The sequence below is a fragment of the Schistocerca gregaria genome, chromosome 2 (assembly GCF_023897955.1).
Source record: "Schistocerca gregaria isolate iqSchGreg1 chromosome 2, iqSchGreg1.2, whole genome shotgun sequence".
Lineage (NCBI taxonomy): Eukaryota > Metazoa > Arthropoda > Insecta > Orthoptera > Acrididae > Schistocerca > Schistocerca gregaria.
In genome coordinates this window covers 380,546,973-380,574,729 of record NC_064921.1, presented here as the reverse complement: position 1 = coordinate 380,574,729, position 27,757 = coordinate 380,546,973, and the positions used below count along the sequence as shown (strand labels likewise).

At 40.7% G+C, this 27,757-nt stretch overlaps 1 protein-coding gene across 2 annotated transcripts in view; it reads left to right on the top strand.

The window, feature by feature from the left end:
- The window catches only part of LOC126320530 (uncharacterized), a 192,843-nt gene extending 176,052 nt beyond the window's left edge, over positions 1-16,791 (top strand). For both annotated transcript variants that reach the window (XM_049993999.1, XM_049994001.1), the window contains one exon: positions 16,354-16,791. In XM_049993999.1, coding sequence (XP_049849956.1) covers positions 16,354-16,457 — 104 coding nt within the window. In that variant the 3' untranslated portion in view covers positions 16,458-16,791. The remainder of the gene's footprint in view (positions 1-16,353) is intronic.
- The last annotated feature ends 10,966 nt before the right edge of the window (positions 16,792-27,757 follow it).

Sequence of the window (27,757 nt, the reverse complement as noted above, 5' to 3'; positions counted from 1 at the left end):
CTCTTATGGCCTGAAGACAGAGTGCTTTTTCATTTTTCCTGCACACCATGTGATAGTGGAACAGTAGACAGACAGCTTGAAGGTGGTTCATCGAACCTTCTGCCAGGCACTTTTTTGAGAATAACAGAGTAATCACGTAGATGTAGATGAAGTGTGTGTGCAAAAGCTGCCAAGCAAAAACTCTTGTCGAATGTCTTAACTGTGAGCCCATCCCAGCTTACACAGTTCTGGCAAGTCTTTGTTCCTAAATATTTCCAAATATTTATAATTATAAACTGAAGTTATTTGTTCTTATCTTCTAGTTCCGTATTTACAATAATAAAGGAAACACACAGTGCATTTTAGTCACTTGCTTCATTTTAGAATTTTACACAAATACTTGGTACTTAAATATCTGTAAAAGTAAAAATACTATTAGTGCTCACATAAACAATATGTTTTATTCTGTTTCAATCTTTTTGTAAAGAAAAACATTGTAACATTATTTTACTTACTTGTTTTAATGATGATTCATGAAAGACTGTGGAATTTCTTCTTTCTTAAATTTAAAATGAAGAAGGTTTATTTTTGAAAATTTATGTTTCACAGTGTACTATTCATTTTAGAGACCAACTTATCCTTTTGTTACACTTTAGAGTATTCCTGAATGTATTGCCAACATGGCAACACTGAAAACACATCCAAATTTCAATAAAACAGTGGTTTCCTACAGTGGGTCAAAAGTGACCATATGGTACGTCTATGGGGTACGGCGAAGTCCGGTAGTTCTGGTGTTGAGACTACGAAGGCTTTCCCGGCATAATAATTGATAATATTCTTCTCGGGTATGCAGCCGGATCATGACGTCTTCATGACACAATATTTCCACGGTCCAACTGGCCGCCATCTTCAGGTGAGAGTGCTGGTGCACGATCTCGCCGGAACTGACTTCCCAGCGCAAGCGGCGGCCCCTATATAGGCCGCAGAAGACCCACAACGCATGCGCGAGAATGTGCCGTAACCGCCCTCCAGCGCAGTAGACATACCCCGCCGCCAGTGATGGAAAGAGGCGAAATCGAGATATCGCTGTCAAAAATTAAAAAATTAAAATAAATAAAAAAATTTTATTCCGACGATAGAACCACAGACCGTTGTTTTTTAATGTCAGATAACACTGGGTCCCAAGTCTTACTTAAAAGAAAACCCTTGTCTCTATTAATAAGATTGTCAGATAACCGAATCTCTATGGATTCTTTTAAAATACAGTCCCAATAGCGAGATGCAGCAGCAACCATTTTTGTCTCGTCATATAGTATTCTGTGTCCCTCGGTGAGACAGTGTTCCGCCACTGCAGACTTCTCAGGTTGAAGCAGTCTTGTGTGCCGCTGATGCTCAACACATCGCTCCTGACTGGTCCGGATTGTCTGACCAATATAAGTCTTTCCACAGTGGCAAGGGATCTTGTAAACACCGGGCTTCCTCAAACCCAAGTCATCCTTAACAGAGCCAAGGAGCGCTCTAATCTTGGCTGGTGGACGAAAAATACTTTTGATGTGATATCTTTTCAGAATCCTTCCTATCTTCGAGGAAATGCTCCCAGAAAAGGCAGAAAAGCTACCAATTTGCAGGTATCTTCTGGTGGTTCAGGCGAAGGTCCAAACTGGAAAGCACGACGGATCTGTTTATCTGTAAAGCCATTCTGCTTGAACACAATCTTAAGATGGTCCAATTCTTGTGTCAAGCTTTCTCCATCTGAAATGGCATAAGCTCTTCTCGCCAACGTCCGCAGGACCCCCGTACGCTGGAACGATGGATGACAGCTAGAAGCATGTAAGTAACGGTCCGTGTGCGTAGGCTTTCGATAAACGCTGTGTCCCAGTGTCCCATCATCCTTTCTGTACACCAGAACATCCAGAAACGGAAGCTTTCCATCATTTTCCACCTCCATTGTAAATTTGATGCTAGGATGCAGGGAATTGAAATGATCTAGGAGGCGGTCCAGAGCTTCTCTCCCATGAGGCCACACCATAAACGTATTGTCAACGTACCTCCAAAAACAGGTTGGTTTTAAGGACGCTGTCTTCAGTGCCATGTCCTCAAAATCTTCCATAAAAAGATTGGCGACTATTGGGGACAAAGGGCTCCCCATAGCCACTCCGTCAGTCTGTTCAAAATATTTGTCATTGAATAAAAAGTACGTCGACGTTAACACATGGCGACAAAGCCTGGTTGTTTCCTCATCCAGTTTCTCACGAATTAATTGCAAGGATTCTTCCAGAGGAACCCGGGTAAAAAGCGACACGACATCAAAGCTCACAAGCAAATCCCAGGGACTAAGAGACAAGGACTTAAATCTCTGAATAAACACCATAGAATTGGAAATGTGATGTTCGCCTTCACCGACGTGAGGGCCAAGAACAGATGCTAAATACTTGGCTAGATTGTAGGTAGGAGCGCCCAAATTACTCACGATCGGACGAAGCGGGACCCCTTTCTTAAGAATCTTGGGTAGACCGTATAATCTAGGTGGCACGGCAGCACCAGGATGAAGTTTTTTGGGAACGTCGTCAGGTAAAGAACTCTTCTTCAACAGTGAAAGCGTCTTCCGTTTTATCCGTTCAGTTGGGTCATCCTGCAATGTTCTGTATGCTGAGTCTTCAAGTAAGAGATCCATCTTTCCCGGATAGTCATCACGTGACAGAAGAACAGTTGCGTTGCCTTTGTCCACTGGTAGAACTATCAGATCTTCGTCTTCTCGAATGGACCGGACGGCTGCCCTTTCGAGAGAGGAGATGTTACTCCGTGGAGGCGGCGCCTGCCGCAATGTATGTGAGACCTCTTACCTAATCTCTGAAGACAAATATTTTGAACAGACTGACGGAGTGGCTATGGGGAGCCCTTTGTCCCCAATAGTCGCCAATCTTTTATGGAAGATTTTGAGGACATGGCGCTGAAGACAGCATCCTTAAAACCAACCTGTTTTTGGAGGTACGTTGACGATACGTTTATGGTGTGGCCTCATGGGAGAGAAGCTCTGGACCGCCTCCTAGATCATTTCAATTCCCTGCATCCTAGCATCAAATTTACAATGGAGGTGGAAAATGATGGAAAGCTTCCGTTTCTGGATGTTCTGGTGTACAGAAAGGATGATGGGACACTGGGACACAGCGTTTATCGAAAGCCTACGCACACGGACCGTTACTTACATGCTTCTAGCTGTCATCCATCGTTCCAGCGTACGGGGGTCCTGCGGACGTTGGCGAGAAGAGCTTATGCCATTTCAGATGGAGAAAGCTTGACACAAGAATTGGACCATCTTAAGATTGTGTTCAAGCAGAATGGCTTTACAGATAAACAGATCCGTCGTGCTTTCCAGTTTGGACCTTCGCCTGAACCACCAGAAGATACCTGCAAATCGGTAGCTTTTCTGCCTTTTCTGGGAGCATTTCCTCGAAGATAGGAAGGATTCTGAAAAGATATCACATCAAAAGTATTTTTCGTCCACCAGCCAAGATTAGAGCGCTCCTTGGCTCTGTTAAGGATGACTTGGGTTTGAGGAAGCCCGGTGTTTACAAGATCCCTTGCCACTGTGGAAAGACTTATATTGGTCAGACAATCCGGACCATTCAGGAGCGATGTGTTGAGCATCAGCGGCACACAAGACTGCTTCAACCTGAGAAGTCTGCAGTGGTGGAACACTGTCTCACCGAGGGACACAGAATACTATATGACGAGACACAAATGGTTGCCGCTGCATCTCGCTATTGGGACTGTATTTTGAAATAATCCATAGAGATTCGGTTATCTGACAATCTTATTAATAGAGACAAGGGTTTTCTTTTAAGTAAGACTTGGGACCCAGTGTTATCTGACATTAAAAAACAACGGTCTGTGGTTCTATCGTCGGAATAAAATTTTTTTATTTATTTTAATTTTTTAATTTTTGACAGCGATATCTCGATTTCGCCTCTTTCCATCACTGGCGGCGGGGTATGTCTACTGCGCTGGAGGGCGGTTACGGCACCTTCTTGCGCATGCGTTGTGGGTCTTCTGCGGCCTATATAGGGGCCGCCGCTTGCGCTGGGAAGTCAGTTCCGGCGAGATCGTGCACCAGCACTCTCACCTGAAGATGGCGGCCAGTTGGACCGTGGAAATATTGTGTCATGAAGACATCATGATCCGGCTGCATACCCGAGAAGAATATTATCAGTTCTGGTGTTAAGTGTATAAGTGGCATTCACTTGCAATAATATTATGTAAATATGACTATCCACTTGTTTCATGTAAAGACTTAATGCATTTATTTGAGTTTTTTCATACTTTCAGTTGTAATTTTCTAGTTAAAGTGGTTTAATTATAAAAGAAAGCCAAAAAAACTTTTTATTCATTAATAATTAGAAACCAGTAGATAAACATGGAGATATATTTGCAGCGACTTGTTCAGTAACTGATTGCTGTACTGTACATGTAAGATTTACTAGACCAAATAAGATATACAAATACAGTGCAAATATAAATATTCAAGCATAGTGTAATATATTGTAAAACATTTGTACTGGCCATGTCCATGTGGTTAATTTCGTTGACAGTTTTATAGCAATCTGGTCCTGTATATTTCTTGGTCACAAGCTATCAATTTCAATTTATTTGACACCAAAAATCCACAGGCATACAAAACTCCAATGATTGCATCTAGCTCAGAAAGAGAATCATGCCAGCTTTTGTTTCCAAGTTGCCCAGAGGGTCCTGCCTGTGTGCTAAGTTTTATGTATTTTAGCACTGTGTCATCTACAAACAGCTGTGAAAACTAGTAGAAATGTGAAATTTGATGTCCATTTTTGCAAGTGTGATTGGACCTACTGTCTTGCAAAAAGCATATTGATTTTGTGGCTTTCAAGATGGGTTCAGTCTTAAGAAGATTGCTTTGCTGTGTACTTATGAGCACTGGCTATGAGATACACTGATTTGTGCAGAAAAAATACCAGACCTTGACCTGATAAGTAGCCTTTGCAGCAAAACATAAATTTGGAGGTGTATACATTGGTATTAGGAGTCCTGTTAAATCTAAAAAGGTAAAACTTAGCAAGGTGATTGGGCAGAAAAAGATTTTGAATATTGTGTATGCGACTGTCAAATTATCGTTGTTTGAATCTACAGGTCCCCATCAGGTGACTTTACCTTATTCTTACGTTATGTAGATGATCTTTTAAATGAATTGAGAAGTAGGTCAAAATGAATAATAGTGCTTGGTGTCTTTAATATTAATTTTAAGAAAAGTAACAGGAAAAAGATGCAGACAGAATCACAAAACAAAATTAGTAATCGAATCACTACAAGAAGAAGGCCTCATCCTGCTAAAACACACAAATGTTCCTACGTACTTCTGCCATAATGGCAAAAGTGCTATTGATATTGCCCTCATAAGAGGAAACATAAAAGGGGACATAAGCCCACTTTGGAATGCAAACCACACGTCTATAAGAACCCGATGAACATAGTCATACAAAGTGATTGGAAGGCAAGAGAGAACCAAGAGAAGAGACTGCTCTCAAGGAGATTGGATCCAAGGAAGTGGAAGAATACCATGACCAGTTGGAACAAATTGAGTCCTTAATCGACAACTCAAAAGTAGAGGAGGCAGCACTTCAACTGGAGAAAGTTTTAGAACAAGCAACTACCTCCAGGAAAGTGAGAAGAGCTAAACCATGGTTCGATCAAGAGTGTTACCAGCAAAGAAAAGAAGTACTCCAAGCTTTACACTGACTAAAAATGGACACAGATAATCACTCACTACTACAAACATATGCTGAGAAAAGAAGATCCTACAAAACACTAACAAGGGAGAAGAGAATGGCAAACAGGGAAGAAGAGGGAAGAAGACTAGCTGAAGAAGCCAGGAGAGACCCATTCACTGCAATCCGCCCCCGAAAGCAGGCACAGTCACACTATATAAGCATGGAAGAATGGACGAGACATTTCAAAGACATTCTCAACAAAGGTGGTAGAGAAGGAGCACAGGTATTAAGTCAAGAGCTCACACCGCAAGAGATGGCAGCCTGGTCCCCACTCACTCTGAATGAGTTCCAAAACATCATTTAATCAACAAAAAGGAAGAAAGCAGCGGGACCGGACATGCTTTACAACGAATACCTTATAGACACAGCCCATGTGCTAGCACCAACCTGGACAAAACTTTATAACAAATGCATTGAAACAGCAAAAATCCCAGGCCAGTGGAGAAAATCAATAGTAAGGGTAATGTACAAAGGGAAGGCCGACCCAGAGGACACAAACAAATACAGAGGAATAGCCTTGGAAAACAACCCTTTTAAGTTATTCACAAAACTAATCACAGGAAGAATAAGACACACTTTGGAAGACCATCTCCCAGAATCTCAATTCGGGTTCAGGGAAAATAGATCCACTATCACAGCAGTGGAGCTGCTTTTAAAAAACATATGGGAAACCATTGATAAGAAGCAAAAATATTATGCTGTATTCATAGAAATCACAAAGGCCTTCGACCTCCTTGATCGATCATTAGTAAAAAGGATGCTCGACGAAACCCTGGGAAGAGACAGCGTCTGGACGAGGATTATAAACTCCATAAATGAATGGAATGAGATAAGGATCTCGGACAACCTTGACCTGTCTGAACCAATAAGGCAAACAAATGGAGTACTCCAAGGAGACCCACTAAGCCCGCTCCTGTTCATTCTGGCAGCAAAGGACATTATGGAAATCGCTCATGACGAAGATGTCGAAGCATATGCCTATGCGGACGACATTGTGATAGGCTCAAAAAACTTAAAGAAACTACAGGACACTATAGAAAACGTGGAAAAATGGTGCACAAAACACAAGTTTGTAATCAACACCGACAAAACAGAAATGATGGTATTCAGATCAGGCGAGCAAATCCCAAAAACCACAAGAATTACACTACAAGGAAAGCAAATATCTGTCACAAAAGATTACAAATATCTAGGGATAACACTCAAGCTGTCCGGAAAGTGCTTCACTAAACACACAACAGAGAAAGTGACACAGGCCATCAGAGCGATAAACGAAATAAGTTCCATCAGAACAGTAAATCTAGACACAGCTATGGCACTCTTCAAATAAAAAATAATACCAATACTGGCTTATGGAATGGAAATTATATGGATACACCTAAATGAAAAGAACTTAGAAACATTGGAAAGAGAAAAAGCAACCTATATCAAAAGAGCATTAGGGTAGCAAAAACCACAAGATCAAGATTAGTCTACCTTCTCACCCGAGAATCTTTCCTCATCGAGGATCTAAGGACAATGTTCTTACTTCCCGACACATCAGCATTGGAGAATCTACTAAGATCACTACTCAAGAAAAGAGAGGAAGTGCCAACGGAATTCTATGGATCCAGGGCCATGATTGTCCGCACTTGGACAGCAGCAAATTTTGAGATGAGAGACGTACTTACAAGACTCGCAGTACACAGATTCCACCATGAAATTTGTCCAAATACAACATACCACGAACTGTCAAACCTTTGCAAGTGTACACTGTGTGGACAGTCTTGTGAGAGATACCATATAGAAATATGCAACAAGAGGACCAGATCAATTAGAGACTATGCAATAAATGGTTCAAATCATAATCTGTTATAATACCTGCACTGAATGTAATCTACTAAGAATTATGCAGACACTCATACATCCTTGTAATTCACTCTCAAATGATTGTAATGTAATGTATATTTATAATGGCTATTTTGCTGCAATAAATCGTTTATTATATGTGTTAGCTCATACAACATGCAACCATCTATGCAGGATATTACCAGATATGAGGATAGGCCTGAAGCAACACTTGATCAGATATTTACCAACAAAGAAGACTATGACTATAATACTGAACCAAAAGATACTGGTTTTTCTGATCCCATGGCTATAAAAATGTCAAAACGACTGGGAACAATAAAAAATATACAGGCACTGAAAAATATGTACAGAGAAGACTTATTAATAATAACAACATAAGTGTGTTTAATAATATTCAAAAATGGTGTACAGGGACAGAGAGCAAACTGATGATATAGTCAAGAAGTATGAAACACTTTGCACTGATTATAACTATTGCTATGATGTTAAAAGGAATTAAAGTCAAAGAGAAGCCAGACACAAGGGTATCCCACGGGATTAAAAAATCAGTGTTCACTCTTAGAAACCCAAGCAGGCATGCCAAAATAAATACAACAGTAAAACTGTACTATAGAAAATACAGAAGGGCCTATAAGAAGATTTTACAGGTGGTAAAAGGGATATGCATTCACAAGTCAACAGAAGAAATAGTAAATCAGAATTCTTCTGTCTGGTTATAAACAATAGCATGGGAAAATTTAAAACTAAAATCCACAACTTCAAAATCAAAAGTGATGGTAAAGTGACAGAAGATGCTCAACAGATTGCCAATATATTTAACAAACATTATGTGAACATAGCACCAAACCTAATTAAAGGTATGCCAGTGCAAACAAAAAACCATAAAAGTACCTACTTCTGAAAAGACAATGTTTCTGCACACAATAACAGAATCTGAGGTGAATTATGTTATTAATAAATTGGAAACCAAAATGTTTAGTGGTATTGACAGAATTCCAGACAAAGTATCAAACATAGTTCCACCAGTTCCTCAGCTAACTGACATTATTAATATTTTCTTTGGGACGGGGGTGTTTCCATCAGAACTAAAGTTATCCACAATAAAGCTGCTCTACAAAAAGCACAGTACAGCTGACATAAACAATTACAGATGTCTCATTATTGACAGGTTTTTCTAAGGTAATTAAGGGAGTAGTGCATGAACGGCTAGATGATTTCCAGAATAAAAGTAAAATATTGACTAATGCTCAAACTGGGTTTAGGAAGAATCAATCAACAGAAAGAGCAGTCTTTCAGTTCATGAAAATGGTGTTAAATGCCTTGGATATGAATGACTCAAGCTGTGGGATATTTGTAGATTAATGCAAAGCATATGATGTAATCATTCATGACTAACTGCTTATGAAACAAGTGTGTTTTGGGCTCTGGAGACTGGCCTTCAAATGGTTCAAATCTTATCTCTGTAATAAACAACAGAGAATGCAAATATGTTACGAAGGCAAGGAAAAAGTAAGTAAATGCTGTTATGAGCTAAAGACTGTTGCAGCATTGAATCATTGTTGTGTGCCTGTTATGGTTATATGAACAGCTTACTTAGGTATGGTGCGATCTGCTGCAGAAACAAAGGCATGGCAAAACAAACTTTCAAACTACAAAGAAGGACTGTCAGAATAATGAAAGGAATTTCCTGTAGAGAGCCATGCAGGGACATATTTAAAGAATTTAAAATAATGACACTTTCTAGCATATACATTTTTGAGTGTGCGAGCTTGCTGAAAACTCACCAGGAATTTTCAACATTGAATAATAAAGTTCATACATACAAAACATGAAAAAACAGGGACTTTTTCATAGAGAAATCCACAAAAATGCCCTTTACCAAAAAGTGTGTATTGTCAGCCCAAAATACTTTTTACTTGATTGCCTGCTACAATAAAGAGAATTAAAGAATTTCATAAATTCAAAGTAGTGCTAAAACAACTATTGATAACATGTAGCTTTTACAACAGTGAAGAATATCTGTATATAGAAAACTAAAATTACTTACATTTGCTGATGTAAGATTATTGTATTTTCATGTAAAATTGTGAACAACTTAAATGTAAAAAAAAATTATTGGATCTAGGTCCATCTATGAATTGACTACAGTTGTTCAGTGTTTGTTGTTAATGAATTGAATTGAACTGGATTGAACATGATTCAGAATTTTTCACTTTGTCTTACCTTTTCTGAATTTTGAAAAGCCCTACCACTTCCTCCATGTCTCACTCTGTTATATCAGACATCATCTCTTCCTGAATGATACACTGGTTTTGAGGGAGGGGTCTGCCTTGTTGTAACAGCAATATGTGTAACTTCTTCAGAGGCATTACAAATACTTTCACTTAATTCAGCAGTCTGAAAAATAATCATGACTGGCTTTGGACCGTTGCTCTCAAACTTCCTGCAAATGTTCTAAATATTCCATTATTTCCTTTTCTGACAAATTATGAACAGTTTTAACGTCTGTATCATGACCGTCAAAGCACTTTAGATACATAGCATCACAATAATCAGCTCAGAAACTTCAGCATACATTGTAGCATCCTGTCACAATCTCTGTTGACAAGAAATAAAAGTCACAAAATTTCAAAGCTAAGTATTGTTGCGTTAGACAGACTAAGTTTCAAAACTAAACAGTGGAAAGTCCAGGTTGGATTAATGAAAGTACTATACAAAAGGATAGATGGCTTCTCACTGTATAGTGGAGATGTAGATTACAAGAGAGGCACAACAGAAAGACTGTTAAACAAGGAAGCTTTCAGCCAAAAAGGCCTTCATCAGCATTAAACAACATACATACAAGCAAACACTCACACAAAGATGGCTCAAGCACATGTACACAGTCTCTGGCTGCCAAGGACCTTGGTTTATTTGTTTGGTGGTCTTTTTGTTGTGCCTAACTATATTTCAGCTCCTCCATGAAATGGTGAGTAGCAATTTATTCTTTTTATAATATTATCATTAAGTTTCAAAATTGCCAGTTTGACCACTTTGTCAGTCCTAGTGTAAAGGAACATCAAAATTATGTATGAGATTTCAGTGATGTCATGTTCTATGAGCTGCCTACCCCATCCACTTCACAACAAGAGTTGATATTGAACACATTCAAAAGGAAGAAAAAAATCATAGTTTTAAATCAGCTTTTGTTTGCAAGTCCCGCGCACCCCAATATGAGAGATTTTATCACTACATTATGTCAGTACTTTTACAAGTGCCTTTAGTAATTCCAATTGTCATTTCTTTATTATTTCACTAACACATATTCCCCCACAGAATACTGTATCACAGCTGTTTCTTCTGAGGCACTATAAGTGTATGGCTTTTGTGGAACAGTCAGATGAAGGTTCTGTATAGGACCACAGTATTCCATCTAATTGTAAGATCTAACTGTTTACAAATCCAGGCTTTCTCTGTGTTTGTAACTGATAAAATATTTGTTTCACAATTATTGATCAAATAACAATAACTTCTCAGTGTTGCATTTTGATAAGATTCCTACCTATCATCTATGTAACACTTTAACAAGTTTTCAATTTGTCACACTACAGAGAATAAGTGTTGCAGTAAGTCAGATACATTGCTCAATTGGCAAATGAGGTACATTATTGTCACTAATATCTAACTATTGAAAGACAGCTTCTTTTTCTAACTTCCAGAAGTTAACACCTAATATTTTTTGCCACCTAAAGAAACACTGCTGCTACCCAGGTAATACCCCAAGATGAACTATATCACATTGGTACAATTATTATCATTAATTGCCATTTTCTAACTTCTGGAAGCTACCACTGATAACCTGATACTGTGTTAGTAATTGGGAAACATCATACTCCCAAAATTAAATGACGTATATATTTTGCTAGTAATTCTTTTACATTGTATGGACACAAGGAGTCTTGGGTTACAGTTTCTATTAGTGTTGTAGTGGACATAGTCATTAGTAAGTAATCAAGTGCTTAAACTATTCTGAACTGCACAAGTACAGACAAACAGCAGCTGAGTTACATATCTAAGAGATGAAATAGCTTCCTGTGTATTTAGCAAAATGTTAATTTGCAGCATATGTAAATGTGTGTATATCAAGAAAAATGCCCTTGATTGATATTGCATAATTTTGTTATCATTAAAGATGATTGCAGCAGCAATTTATGCAATTTATAGCACATTTTTCTCTCTAAAAGTGTGTTCTTGTCCTTTTTCGACTTTCCTGAGGATTGTCCTTCATACATAAAGCTGTAAAAGATGACATTTGAATGAATGTTTTTTAATTCTAGTGACTGTGATTGCCTAACACTTTCAAAAGTTTGATGAAAGAATCAAAGAACAGGAAAAAATAAGTAGTAACTCACACAGTGCTACATAGTCTGACCAGTAGTTATCTTCAAGAGATGCAACTCTCCATACAATGTAAACATACAAAGTAAAATTAAATAACAGAGAATCCATGACGAAAACAATCCACAAAAATGAAGGAAAGCAATCACTCATCTGCAGGAGATTAATGTGGAGCACATATATTCACAAAAGAGCATAGAGATAGCACTAGATTACATACCACCATTCTTTATAATTTAAGCTCACATTCTCACAGAATGATGTGGACACTTAATGGAAGGCAATGGTGCAATTACCAGGTATGTCAACTTTTGGCCAAAAATGAGATCCTCCCACCACTTCATAATTTGAAAATTGCTGTATCATGTGATACAAGAATGAGACCTGTCCATGGGACCAATTCAGAATAAAATAGGGAATGACATTGTCAATGTCAAATGTTTGGGGCAAGAACTAGACATCTCCAATGCTTTCTTTGTCATTGCATCAAACATTAGTCAGATTCTGACACGTGAAATATATCGAAGAATTTCACTGTGCTTAATGTTAGACAAGATCTTTATGTAGACTCCTTATTCCATCCTGAGAAGTTGTTCATTCTCACATTTAGACTGCTGATATGAGAAGTTAATTGTTGCAAAACACAGGTCCTTTGAGTACTCCTCTGCACACTAGCATGTAGTTTACTGTAGTGCATTATTAACTCAACTATCATGATTTTGTGACTCTTCTTGAGAAGAAACTTTATGAAGTGTCTCTGCATGTTAAATATGAGATATATAAAGATGTCATGAAGTTTGCCATGAAGTATGTGCCGGTCTCAGACATGAAACTTTATAATAAGGTGGTGTGTGACAGAGCTGTTCAGATGCTGCCTACATTTCTTCAGAAGGAGAAGCACAATGAACTTCTTATTAAACTTTCACAGCTGTTACTTTTATTAGGGTGTCCATTTTGTTACTGTGATTCTCAGACCCTTTATCATATTCATTAACCTGTAAAGTCCTAATAACATATTTATGTGAATCTAATGTACCGCCGAATGTAATGTGCATCCCAATTTCAAAAAAAAAAAAAGGTACAAAAATAAAAAAGAGTTTGTTGGCACATCAGTGGTAACTGTGCTGGATTAGCTGAGCGGTCTAAGGCGCTGCAGTCATAGACTGTGTGGCTGGTCCCTGCGGAGGTTCGAGTCCTTTCTCGGGAATGGGTGTGTGAGTTTGTCCTTAGGACAATTTAGGTTAAGTAGTGTGTAAGCTTAGGGACTGATGACCTTAGCAGTTAAGTCCCATAAGATTTTACACACACACACACACACACACACACACACACACACACACACACACACACACATCAGTGGTAGGCTAAATTTATTTACACAACAATGGATGTATACATGAAATATCAAAACAACAACAGTTTTTAACTGACTCATTGTTAAGGGGCACACCTACTATCAAAAAAGTACACCTAACTGGATTACCTACATGACAAGCAAACATACCATAAATTACAGGTATTAGTCATCATTATTCACTGATGTTACCATTAATTGTATCCTTGGAGGAGCCTACATCAGAAACAGGTTCATTTCCTCTTTCTCCATCACTCCCAGTGTTGTTCTAGAGCATATCATCTTCATTGGCATCTACAGTATTTGAAATACAGCATTTCTTGAATGATTTTATGACCATTGGTGCTTTGATGCTTTTCTAGGCAGTCAGAACCCTGTGTGCAATAATGTGGAGGGCAGCCTGCTTAATTTTTTTCTTCAGCATCAGTTCACAGTTTGGTTCACAAAACGATTTTTTGTACTGTTGCTGAACATAACCATTGAAAGATTCATTTATACGAGCATCCAGGGGTTGTAACACAGGAGTGATTTCTCAAGGAATAATAATAAGGTCTCTAGCTAGGCTGTGGATTTTCTGTTTTACATCATCTGTGAGATGACCTCCAAACGGTTTGAAAAGCCCACCAGAATGGAGTAGCCATACATTTCGGAGCCAGTCACACATTAACATTTCAGTCATCCATCACCACTCTTGATTTTGAACAATGACATCATCAGGGAACAGCTTTTCATTATTAAGGGTCTTGGGGCTTGTTTCCTGTTTGAAGATTAAAAAGGGTGAAGTTTGCACCCATCTGCTGTGATTGCCAGCATTATAGTTATGCGTTGTTTTCACACCATGATGTTTTGATGGTAACTTCTTTCTCTTCTTCTCATCAATCAAGTAATTACATGGCATATCAAACCAAAGTGGCATCTCATTAGCCTTGCCTATTTGGCTCATCTAAAAATTATTCTCTTTCAGAAGTGTGACGATCTACCACTGAAATTCTTGAATCTTTTTCTTAAAATCCTGTGGAAGCTTTTGGCATACTCTTGACAGCATCGAAGAGATAAGCCCACCCATTACTTAAAGCAGTCAACCCATTCACAGCTAGCCTTAAGGATTTGCCTCAGTATTTTAAGAACTTTCACCATCCCTTTTGCTTTGTTTATTATGGTGCCACTACTAACAGTTTACCCATTCTTCCTCCTCTTGTGGACGAATTCCAAAACTTTTACTTCATCATCAGGATGTCTTCCTTTGTGAATGCCAGTGAATTACTTTCTGGTAACAGTAGCTGCAAAAAATGCCAATTACTGTTTCTTCCATAAGCGAATGTTACTCTAAGCTCCATTGAACTCACATTCTGCCCTTCTATTACCATATTTTACAGCATCAAGAATTTATTTATGCTTGAAAATAGCACCATGCAATGTTCTGTGCTTGCTATCCTTGTTGTGACTACCAAATGCAAACACAGTATGCAGTAATTGGCTAACAATAATGTAACATAGTTGAGAATTACAACACTGCATTGTGTCTTAAGGAACAATACCTAATTTCAGTGATGCTGCCTGTGAATGATGTATTCAAGTTTGTACTCAAATGTAATATGTCATTGAATCTTATGCAAACCAAAATTTTGAATACTGCATATGGTAAAAAGAAAGTGTACATTAAATTCACGTAATATTGTAGTCGTTGTTTCTTGTTTATGTTTTGACGACATGCTCGATAACAATGTTGTGTGGTGCAAGATTGAGACAAGTCTACTTTTATTAAAATTAAATAAATATCACAATAAATTTTTGTTTGGTTATGTAATAAGCTATTATGGTGAACTGGCACACTAAATTAAGGTTGGAAAAAGAGAAGCCTGATGAATATATTTTTCAGTATGTGGACAGCTGTATGCAACCATCGTTATTCCAGGTTGGACTACATTTACCAAACACTGTTGACAATAGGCGATTTGAAGGGTCATGGCGTTTATAGATTTTGGACCTCCCCATCTGAGCAAAGCCTCCACGGGAAACCATGGAAAACCAGGAGTGAGTTATTTTGCGTTTCACACACATTTTACAAACGAAATTATCTCCAGTACATGGGCCACAAATTGAAATGTTCCATTGATAACATGGCTATGAAAGTACCAGATGGGGAATCTATGTTGGTCGGCTTGTAAATAAGAGTGGTGATAAAAAATCAGAAATAATCCATTAGATGTAACTAAGGTGATTAGATTTTGGGAAACACTCATTAGTCTTTAGAACCAAGATGATTTATGACCAATGTGTTTTATGTGTTGACCTGTGGTTGTGATATGAGGATACTGGGTTAATTCACCAAATAAAACTCAGAAATGTCCTGAGACACATGGAAATGTCCATACTATGCTTTACACACACATACACACACACACACACACACACACACACACACACACACACACACACACACACACACACAGAGAGAGAGAGAGAGAGAGAGAGAGAGAGAGAGAGAGAGAGAGAGAGAACAACTGAGGGCTTGTGATGCATAACCTGCTCCAAAGTCTACTGAGATGCTGGAAAGACTGCCCCACTGAAATATCAATTGTCTTGTCATATCAAAAATAAAGATGAGTCAGCAAAAACTTGTGCTAGATTAGAGTGCAAGAAACACATGAAGATCTAAGGCATTATCACTAGTGAGACAAGAATATCCAGCAAGCCATGGGATTTATCTTGCAGAGATGAGCCTAGGTCACATTAGTTAGAGAACTTTACTAAAAACATACCTTCACTGTAAGATTTTAGTTTATGATGGAAATTGCTGATGGTGTCAGTGGAAATGCGGATACTGTCACCAATGATTATGATAAATATGGTGATGATGAGGAGGAGAATGAGGAGTATGTATGTAGAGTGGTTTGTTGTATGTGAATTGTACATGTTTGTATCTATGTCTGTCAATGTTGGTGCAACCTATTATATTTTAACCAATGTTACAAAGGATCTGTCTTCTATTTACAGATACATCCAATGGTCCATTTATAGTCGGTGTTCGCACAAACAATGAAGTTACAGGCCGTGGATTCCATCTCATGTACCGACAAAATATCTGCGGAACAACTTGATATATTTGCTGAAATACAACTGTGGATTGCACTATCAGTTACTGTAAACTTGATGATATTAACAAGTGCATTCAAGATGCGTTCAAAGTTTCCCTTTCAGCTTTTATTGTTTCACCTACAATGAAGAAATGAACTAAAATGTATGGGTCCATACAGCTGTAAGAATTCAAAATATGATGCAGTTTCATGCATTTGATAAGGCACTGATGGATTAGTAGCAATTGTGATTGTGTACTCATTTATTATTGTTTATTGTTAGTTCTTTTTATATTAAATTATGATACCACATCTGTATTATTAGGACTGAAATAAAGCCAAAGACTTCTGATATGTATATTAACATGATCAAACATAGTTTTTTTTATGTAGTTCTATAAACTTTTTTAATTTTTGTTTTCATATTGTTTGTTGAAAAATGGTTGCCAGTGGACCCAGAAGCAGCAGCCAAAGACCAATAGCACTAAAGCAACTGTGGAGCAGGAGAAGTACACTTGGCTAACAATGGAGAGGAACAAACCTGGAAAGATAAGACATGTAGTATCATAATAGAGAAACGACAAACAGGTCAACAAAGACGGAACCTGGCATTATCAGGCCTTTTGTTGATACTACCAAGACAGGGGAACTGAATTTCTGGGAAAGCTTAGCTGGTGTCCAAAGAATGCGGGCTGAACATAGGAGACATGCAAAAAAGAAAGGCATAACCAAGGGTGACTTGTCGGCAGGGGACAAGTTGTGGTCAGTGCTGGAGCCTGAGGAGGTGTGGGGAGCCTGAGGTTTCAACACAGGCAGAGAGGGCCTTGAACTCCGAAGAGGCATTGTAGCTGGAGAAAGCAATGGAGCCGGAGGAGACGTTGGAGGATGACTCAGAATATTGAGAAGTGCAGAGAATAGGACATTTGGTAGGGAAAAGCAGGAGTCTTATACAGAAGGGAAGCTGCCTCGAAAGAAGGAGGGTGTGTAGGAGCACTAGATCTGTTGTGGGCAGCATTATGAGCAAAGGGATGGTCCTGCAAGTGGACATAGTACGTGGTGTAAAGGTCCACCCCAAGGATAAGAGACTGCAGGGCATGACAAGCAGGGGCACTGGAGTAGGCCAGGTGAGATGCCCCTCGACGAGTATCATCGTGGAATGCAGACTCCTTGAGGAAATGTTTCAGCCATGTGAAGGTCACAAACCCAAGGCAGTGTCAAACATCTGAGAAGGTGGAGGTTGCATCACCTAGTATGGGACAGTGGCGAAGTGGATGAGCTGCTGGTGGAGAAGGTCAGAGTTGTACTGTAAGAGCAGTACTTCAAGCTGGAACTACAGGTCCATAGTGATGTACTGGAAGCAGACAGAAACCGATTTTCCTTGTCGCCAACTGATAGGACAAGAACACTGCAGAATATTTTTCCCTTGTCAACAACTTATATATCTGGAGTGGTTGATGCACTCTACTAATGAATAAATGACCCTAGGTAGCCAAAGAATTATGGAAGTTTATTTAGTCTTCTTAACAGATACAGTAACAGTTTCTCAGAAGGTACATGTCTTCTCCATTGATGCTATCATAGTGATTAAACATTACCTTGTCTGTCATAACAGGGTATCACTGCCATAGACCAGAAATGGTCGCACAAGGACGTGGCCCACTGTAGGTGCACTGATGATGACTCAGAATTCTGAATGCAGTTGCGAGGCAACAGATTTTGACTGGTGGGCTATGGGTGTTGTCTTCGTTAAGTCCAGAGTTCACTGCACACTCGCCTAATAGGATTTTGATGGGAGACTCCTACTGGTTGGCATTAAGCATAGAGAACCATGAGCAGTGAATTCACAAAATGGAGAGTGGCTAGGTGAGGTCCTCTAAAGCTACCAAGCAGGAGAATACCATGAAAGTTTGGTGGTTGTATGTGATTTGCTGAGGCGAGACACTTCTGGTAATACCAGTATTGCAAATGATACGTGCAGTTCCAGCTGATACTGTGGCACCTGCTGGGTTGTGATGTCCACAGTTGTGTTCCTGGTGTGCTGGAAGAGCGGCAGCCTGTAGTACTTCACTGGCTAGTTGGTTGATGGTGTATAGGCACAGCCAAGGTACAGCATAAGATAACATGCCCAGAGACTTGGATGACATCACTATGGTATGAGTGTGTAAAAAGTGAGGCTTTAAGGTCAAAAGTGGTACGTTTGGTGTTAGGAAAGTTTTATAGGATTGTGTGCTATTCCTGGTGCATACCCTATCACTTGCCACATGTGAACAATACTCTTTTTAGCCTGCAGCACCCATTAGGATACCTGTATTTCCTGCAAGGCAGTCCACCACTTCCACTGATGGGCGTGGTAGGCTGTTGACTGACTGAACAACATGGCTCTCCACCATCTCTGGAGTCCTACAGAGTTAATACCAGAATAAGATGATGTCATCAAAACAAAAGAGGACACTAAATATAACTATGGAATGCCTCCAAACCAATTCATCAGTATGGCACACAGGCTACATGTGTTTTCTCAAACCTTAATAGAGAGGTGCATGGAGCTGAGGAAGAAAGCTTCACTCCACATGTAGAGTGCAGTAGGATGAATAACTGAGTGGAGGGAAGAAGCTTTACGGTCATAGTTCAAGGCGGCCACAAGATAAATGAGACTTATAAGAACTGATTTTCAGGTCAAGTGTTCGTAGTACTGAAGATCTGTGCAGCTCCTATTCATCTGCCATGTCTGTACTGCGGAGGTGGCGAGATGCACCTCTGCTAAGGCTCAGGAAAACAGGGGGTGTAATAACCGAGCCTCCTCTCCAGTTCCTATCTTATGCCTGTGAGAAGAAGCCTTTCCATCGGCGCACAACTGTACACTGATGAGACAAAACATTATGACCACCTGCTTAGCAGCGTGTTTGTCCTTCTTTGGAACGAAATACATGACTGATTCTGCATATCAGGATCCTACAGATTGTTGGTAGGTTTGTGGTATTAGATATCTACGCACAGGTCATGTAATTCATGTAAGTACTAGGACACTGATTTGTGTAGGGAGTGATGGCATCTGGTAGTGACCCATATGGATTCCGTAGAGTGTACATCAGTTGAATTTGGTCGCCGAGACATCAATGTGCGTTAACTATAGCGCTCCTGAAATCACTCTAGCCAGCCACTGTGGCTAAGCAGTTATAGGTGCTTCAGACCGGAACCGTGCTCCAGCTACAGTCACAGGTCCGAATCCTGCCTTGGACATGGATGTATGTGATGACCTTAGGTTAGTTCGGTTTAAATAGTTCCAAGTCTAGGGGACTGATGACCTCAGATGTTAAGTCCCATAGTACTTAGAGCTATTTGAAGCATCAAACAACAGTAGCATGGTTCCGTCTCAAAGACATGGACAATTACACTGCTGAAAAGATGACCTTGCCATCAGGGAAGTCTTCAAGCATGAAGGGATGCAGGTGGTTTGCAGTTGTTAGTGTGTCTTCAATTATTACCTTAAGTCGCATACAAGTGCAGGACAAGCATAGTACTACTCCCACCAGCCTGTGTCCGTGGCGCGTTGCACGTTTCGAGCTGCCGTTCACCTCTATGACGGCGTTTGTGGAGACGACCATCGACCTAGTGTAGCAAAAATGTGACTAACCCGAAGAGTTGACACGTTTCCGTCGCTTGATGGTCGAATTCCAATGGCCACGTGCCCACTGCAATCGTAACTGATGATGTCGTTGAGTCAACATGTGAACTCGTAGGTGTGGGCTGCTGCGGAGCTCCACGTTCAGCAGGGTACACTGCTGGCCATTAAAATTGTTACACCAAGAAGAAATGCAGATGATAAACGGGTATTCATTGAACAAATATATTATACTAGAACTGACATGAGATTACATTTTCATGGAATTTGGGTGCATTGATCCCTAGAAATCAGTACCCAGAACAACCACCTCTGGCTGTAATAACGGTCTTGATACGCCTGGGCATTGAGTCAAACAGAGCTTGGATGGTGTGTACAGGTACAGTTGTCCAAGCAGCTTCAACACAATACCACAGTTCATCACGAGTAGTGACTGGCGTATTGTGACGAGGCAGTTGCTCGGCCACCATTGGCCAGACATTTTAAATTGGTGAAAGATCTGGAGAATGTGCTGGCCAGGGCAGCAGTCGAACATTTTCTGTATCCAGAAAGGCCCGTACAGGACCTGCAACATGCGGTCGTACATTATCCTGCTGAAATGTAGGGTGTTGCAGGAATCGAATGAAGGATAGAGCCACGGTCGTAACACATCTGAAATGTAACGTCCACTGTTCAAAGTGCCGTCAATGTGAAAAAGAGGTGACCGAGACGTGTAACCAATGGCACCCCATACCATCACGCCGGGTGATACGCCAATATGGCGATGACGAATACACGCTTCCAATGTGCGTTCACCGCGATGTCGCCAAACATGGATGCGACCATCGTGATGCTGTGAACAGAACCTGTGCTTCAATGCTGTTGCAGATAGAGCTCACAGCGGAATGGTTCCGCTGGCATGCACTGCCCGCTAATATAGCGAGCGAACGACCTTGGTTACGTAAGCGAGCTGATAACGGACTTAGACTGTGCAGGCACGAGCAAGCGAGTGTTATCCTGGACGCGCATACTAGGTGTTCTAGAGTATGCGCGTACGCTGTTGCGCCGGCCTGGCACCGAGCCAAGCGGGTTGCGTAACCAGCTGGCGTTTTGCCATTCATGCACCCAGGTTCGTCGTTGAGTACACCATCATAGGCGCTCCTGTCTGTGATGCAACGTCAAGGGTAACCGCAGCCATGGTCTCCGAGCTGATAGTCCATGCTGCTGCAAACGTCGTCGAACTGTTCGTACAGATGGTTGTTGTCTTGCAAACGTCCCCATCTGTTGACTCAGGGATCGAGACGTGACTGCATGATCCGTTACAGCGATGCTGATAAGATGCCTGTCATCTCGATTGCTAGTGATACGAGGCCATTGGAATCCCGCACGGCGTTCCGTATTACCCTCCTGAACCCTCTGCCAACAGTTATTGGATCTCAACCAACGCGAGCACAAAGTCGCGATACGATAAACCGCATTTGCGATAGGCTACCATCCGACCTTTATCAAAGTTGGAAACGTGATGGTAAGCATTTCTCCTCTACACGAGGCGTCACAACAACATTTCACCAGGCAACGGCGGTCAACTGTTGTTTGTGTATGAGAAATCGGTTGGAAACGTTCCTCATGTCAGCACGTTCTAGGTGTCGCCACCAGCGCCAACCTTATTTGAATGCTCTGAAAAGCTAATCATTTGCATATCACAGCATCTTCTTCCTGTCGGCTAAATTTCGCGTCTGTAGCACGTCATCTTCGTTATGTAGCAATTTTAATGGCCAGCAGTGTACAATGAATGGTGTGCTCCGAAAGAATTGTGTATGTACCGGCATTGCGGTCTTTCGGCAGAGATGTTATGTTGCATAACAGAGCACACAGGCCTCCGAAATCAATATTCTGTGAAGAGTCGTGGATGTCCCACCATTTAGAATCTAGTGGTAGTTTCACTGTCCTTCTATTTCTTTCCATAGATGCTTATGACAGTAGCACGTGAACATTCATCCAGATTCGCCGTTTTCGAGATACTCATTCACAGTCTCAGCGTAATAATAATCTGCACTTTACCAAAGTTGGTTATCTTAATGGATTTCCTCATTTGCAGCCCCTATCTTCGCTAGAGTGATCTTTCGTCCGTGTCTGCCCCTCTTGCATAGTTTTATTAATACATACATGTGTACAGTGCCACTAGACGGCATCCAACATCACTGTAAATGCACACTGTTCTCACAGAGTAATTTCATCCAAGTAGCATGGTAGTGAAATAACTACTACCAAACAGACATCTATCACTAACAGGATGTATGTGAACACAGTGGGCTTGATACACACGACTGCTGCCTAGACATCTCACTCATGGTTAACAATGGAGTTGTAAGGTGTTCCTTCGCTGTGGTATTGTAGGATGTCAAATGTCAGCGAGTGAGTAGCCTACTGAAGCAAATATGCTAACTGACCGAAAGCTTTCGATTTTTGTCATCTGAGTAGTGGAGTGACATGCGGAGGTGTGGGAAGCAAGCAAAACAAGTGGTGGGCAAGTGTTAATTTACTTGCACTCCAAATAGAACGCTTTGCTGCTCTTAAGTTTCAGTTGATACGATCTCCAGCATAAATAAAAAAATCAAGAATAACTCTTTAAGACCGTCGGATTTAGGCCTTATTTATTTAGCCTCTAAGTTTCTATCCTAAGCACTATGTAGAATGTTTAACTAATGTATTTCTTTTATCAAATTTTACTGGACAATTGGATTTACTATGGTTCATTCTAATTAAATTTAGTTACAAAATTATGAAATGTGCCAAATCTCCATCGAAAAAATAGGGTTTAACGAGAGGGCGGAGGGGAGCATGGGTCTTCTTTGATGTTTTGCTAGGGGCACAGGGTCATCTTGATACGGTTCCGTCAGCAATATGCACTCGCGTTTTTTAATGTCTTACAAAATTTGATTTCATTAATTTTTCTTGGTACTGCCTGATTCTATCCAACTTTCGACTGCACGTTTTTCTTCTAATTCCACACAAAATGCAAAGCATGCTGCATATTCCGAATATTAACACTTTCCTTTGATAATGGCCTGAGTTCCACATTTTTGCGACTCATGTTACTTCTATTTATCACAAATTTGGCCTCTACATTCTTCTATGTCGATATCTCCTGCACGCCATGGCAAATTGTAGGGAACCATGTTCTTCCATGTCTAATGATTTGACAGACATTTCAACACGTCGAGAATGTAAAGGTGAGTTTGACAGTGTTTGCTAAATCTGATGTCGAATTTAATGAAACTAAACAATACTTACACTTTTTAATTTCATCTTATTTTACTCCATATTGGCCTTAATAAGAGTAGATAAATTCTTCACACACATTTTTGGATATAAACAATGTTCGAAAAAACACGATTAACACTTAGTATTCCGAGTGAGAAGGCAAACTGATCGGTTTTCAATTGTTTATTCGGCCTACTTCCATTCACTAATGAGTTATGGAATCATCTTTTGGGGACACTCCTCTCGCAAAGAGAACATTTTCAAAATTCAGAAACGAGTCATTAGAATTGTATCTGGTGTCAGTCCTAAATCATTATGCTGTGACCTATTTAAGAAATTTGGTATTATAAGTACTACTTCTCAGTACATACACTCAATGCTGTCCTTTGTCATTTCCAGAATGTCTCTATTTACACGAAATAGTGCAAAACATGATTATAATACCAGAACCAAAAACAACCTGTATAAGGACTATAAAAATACAAAAAGGATTCAAATACATGGGTACTCTTATATTCAATAACTTACCAGAGCATTTCAAAAGTCTGGTAGGTGATAAAGATCGGTTTCAGAGCGAAATAAAGAACTTCCTGGTGGCCAACTGCTACTCCATCGATGAATATCTTCACGAGGAACTCTGTCTGCATTCTAACTGTACAAAATCCCTGTATCTGAGTAAAAAAAAAGAAAAAGAAAAAAGGAAACTTTGACTCTTTCCACGTCCCAGATACTCCTCTCCTCTGTAAGAAGCAACGGTATAACGGTATGCAACCCTTTAGCCATCTGTGTACTGTGGATGGACGAGCTGAGCCTAGTAACATTCCTGTGCATGCGCTACACTCTTCCACGGAGCCTTTGTGCGCATCCTACTGTGGACTTCGTGTGGCCTACTAGTGTAGTAATGTTGTTGACAGCAGTGCGACATGTACCAGCACACAGCTGCAGAAATGACCGACATGGTACTTGCATACGGGAAAGTGGATTGCAATGGAAGAGCTGCTGCGAAATGTTTTACACCGTGGTCATCAAGAGACGCCTCAAAGAAGCCGGAAGTTGCACACACGTATGTCCTGCCTGACATGTGTCCATTGTTCAATAAAGTAGTAGCAATTCGTGCTTGGTAGTTGTGAATACTATCCCTAGTGAAATGTTTGTCCTCTTATAGGTGCAAAAACATGATGCAGGTTGTCCACACTAAGTTCAAAAACTACTGTTGGAGGAGCACATGCGGACAATGTTCAAAGAGGACTCAGTCACCAGATCTCGGCTGGTGGCACAGGTGCTGCACGCAGGTAAAAGTGCCGCCTGGCGTGTTGTTCATGAACAATGGCTCCATCCACAACATCTATAGAAAGTTCAGGAATCACAGGATGGGGCTATCCAAGACAGCTACAGTTTTGCAGTGGTATTTACAACAATGCATACCCCAATCTCAGATTCCGAGTTTCATAGGTGAATGCACATTTCCCAGAGAAGCATACTAAACTTGGAAAACACGTATGTTTGGGCGGTCGAAAATATATTTGTCCAGGTGATTCAAAATTACCAACACAATATTAACATCTGGGCCAGAATAATTGGTGGCCACGTCATTGGGCCAGATCTACTGCCAAACAGACTAACAGAACTGATCTGTCTCAGATTTATTGGAGATGTTTTGCCTACGCTGTTGGATGTAGTACCGCTAAATGTTCAGGTGGACATGTGGCTGCAACACGACAGACTCCAGCACACTTAGATGTCGATGTGCAGGTTCACATCAACGCTGCATATCCTAATTGATGGATTGGTAGAGGTGGACCAATTCTATGTCCAGCACGCTCCCCAGATATGGCATCTAGAGCATTGCACACTTGTAACATCGGCGCAGGACGTTACTGCTTCCGTCCCCAGAGCGATTGAAACATTTCAGAGACAACGACGCTTATTGGCTCATGTGCGAGAGGCTCAGCACAGCCGATACAGGCTCTGCCTTGATGTAAGAGGTACGAAGTTCGTAGCCTGTTTGTAATGTAGACGGTGTAATGTGTTACTCGTGTTGGATTTACTGGTGTAATATGCAATGTATAGCCATCTCAAACTTCGGCGCTCTCCAGCGCCGAAGCCGTGCGTTTCCGGATATGGGTTCCTTCGTGAAAACTGATCAGTGAGCTTTCCTGCACGATAAAATAAGTGTTCGCCTTTTTTTATACCTTGTATATGAAATATATTTCCCTTTGGTCCCATACCAGGAAGTACTTAGGCCTATGTGTTCTCTTACAGGCCGAAAATTTTCTTATACAACCACAACACAAATCTACTCTAGGCCTACACAACTTATTCAAATCTGGCGATGGCCAGTTCAAACAGTTATCCGCTTCAGTTATGGTGCATTGAGGACAAGCGAACATCATGATATTCAAATAAAAAATAATGAGAAACCGAAAAGAGCGAAGTGATGAATAAGTGAAAGCACTGTTTATGTTGTTGTTTTATTTATTATTCCTTTTATATGTATTAGATTTGATTGCTGCAGGTACTGCACACGTCAACTGTATCTACAGGGTGTTTTTTTTCCACTGTGTAAACTCTAGAAATTGATCAATGACAGGATACGGAACAAGAAAGGCCTAATATCCGGAAATGTATAGTCTCCATGCTAGAGACCATTCATTCAGTCATACTTTGTCAGAGAGACTGCAGTTTAGTACACACTGTACCATGCAGTCACAGTTACAGTAAGCGTGGTTTGCTCCTAGAGGGTGGTACTGTTTCTCATGTCATTCCCTAGCGCCCTCTCCTGCAATAATAATCGGTAATGTTGTGTCAGATTCGATACTCTTGCTGACTCACCTTTTAGTGGATGTAATACATTATTATACACAATGGTTCCGTATTCGAATCCAGAGCTTGCCGACATGATGTTTACTTACGGAAAAACAGATTGCAACGGGCGGCAAGCAGCAAGGTTGTATCAAGAGACCTATCCCTACTTACAACAGCCACAGCATTCAATGTTGGCAACAGTGTTTCGGCGTTTGTCTGAGATAGGGTCGTTTCAGGAAGCAGGAAATCATGACGGACGTACACGAAATGTTCGGACACCAGACTTAGAGGAAGATGTGATTGATACTGTTGTAGGCGGCCGCCGTGTCTTTACCAGGCATTTGGCCCGCCAGACGACCGTGCGGAACTTTCAACTTTCTCCATGACAATTGTTACTACCGTTATCACTTGCAGCATGTGCAGGGCTTCCTAGCGACAGATTTTCCACATCAGGAGCAGTTTTGTCACTGGTTTCTTCACCAAGCAATGTCGATTCGAGACTTGTGTCATCCAACCTATTCACAGATGAGGCCACCTTTACGTGGAGTGGTATCTTCAAGTCCCATAGCAGTCATCTGTGGGATAGTATGTAGAACCCCCATGATATGGTGAGAGCGAATCATCAGCATCGGTGTAGCCGGAATGTGTGGAATGGGACAATTGGCCACCGTATTTGGGGACCAGTCTTCCTTCCACGTCGCGTAACAAGTGGAACTATCGGCGTTTCTTGCAGGTGTCTTTGCCTCCCCTGCTGGGAGAAACGCCACTGATGATTCGAAGGATTATGTGGCTGCTACACGATCGTGCTCCAGCCCACTTCGCCGTTAACATCCTGACTCCTCTCAGTCGTGTCTTCTCTGGTCGATGGATCGGACGAGGGGGTCCAGATGCATGGCCTGATCGTTCACCGGATCCCAAGGCGTGTGATTTCTGGTTAAGGGGCCATCCAAAAAGTATCGTGTATGGAGAGTCCCTTCCAGATGTTCAACGCTGGAGAAGCGTATTCGTCCTCTGACACTGTTCTGATACAGCCTGGCCAACGTGAACGTGTGAGACAGAACATGCTACGGCACGTACATACATGTATTGAGTCACGTGGAAACAATTTTCAACACATACTGTAACTGTGGCTGCATGGTACAGCACGTATTAGACCGCAGCTGTGTAAGAACGTTGTTGTTGTTGTTGTGGTCTTCAGTCCTGAGACTGGTTTGATGCAGCTGTCCATGCTACTCTATCCTGTGCAAGCCTCTTCATCTCCCAGTACCTACTGCAGCCTACATCCTTCTGAATCTGCTTAGTGTATTCATCTCTTGGTCCCCCTCTACGATTTTTACCCTCCACGCTGCCCTCCAGTACTAAATTGGTGATCCCTTGATGCCTCAGAACATGTCCTACCAAACGATCCCTTCTTCTGGTCAAGTTGTGCCACAAACTCCTCTTTCCCCAATTCTATTCAATACCTCTTCATTAGTTATGTGATCTACCCATCTAATCTTCAGCATTCTTGTGTAGCACCACATTTCAAAAGCTTCTATTCTCTTCTTGTCTAAACTATTTATCGTCCATGTTTCACTTCCATACATGGCTAAACTCCATACAAATACTTTCAGAAACGACTTCCTGAGACTTAAATCAATACTCGATGTTAACA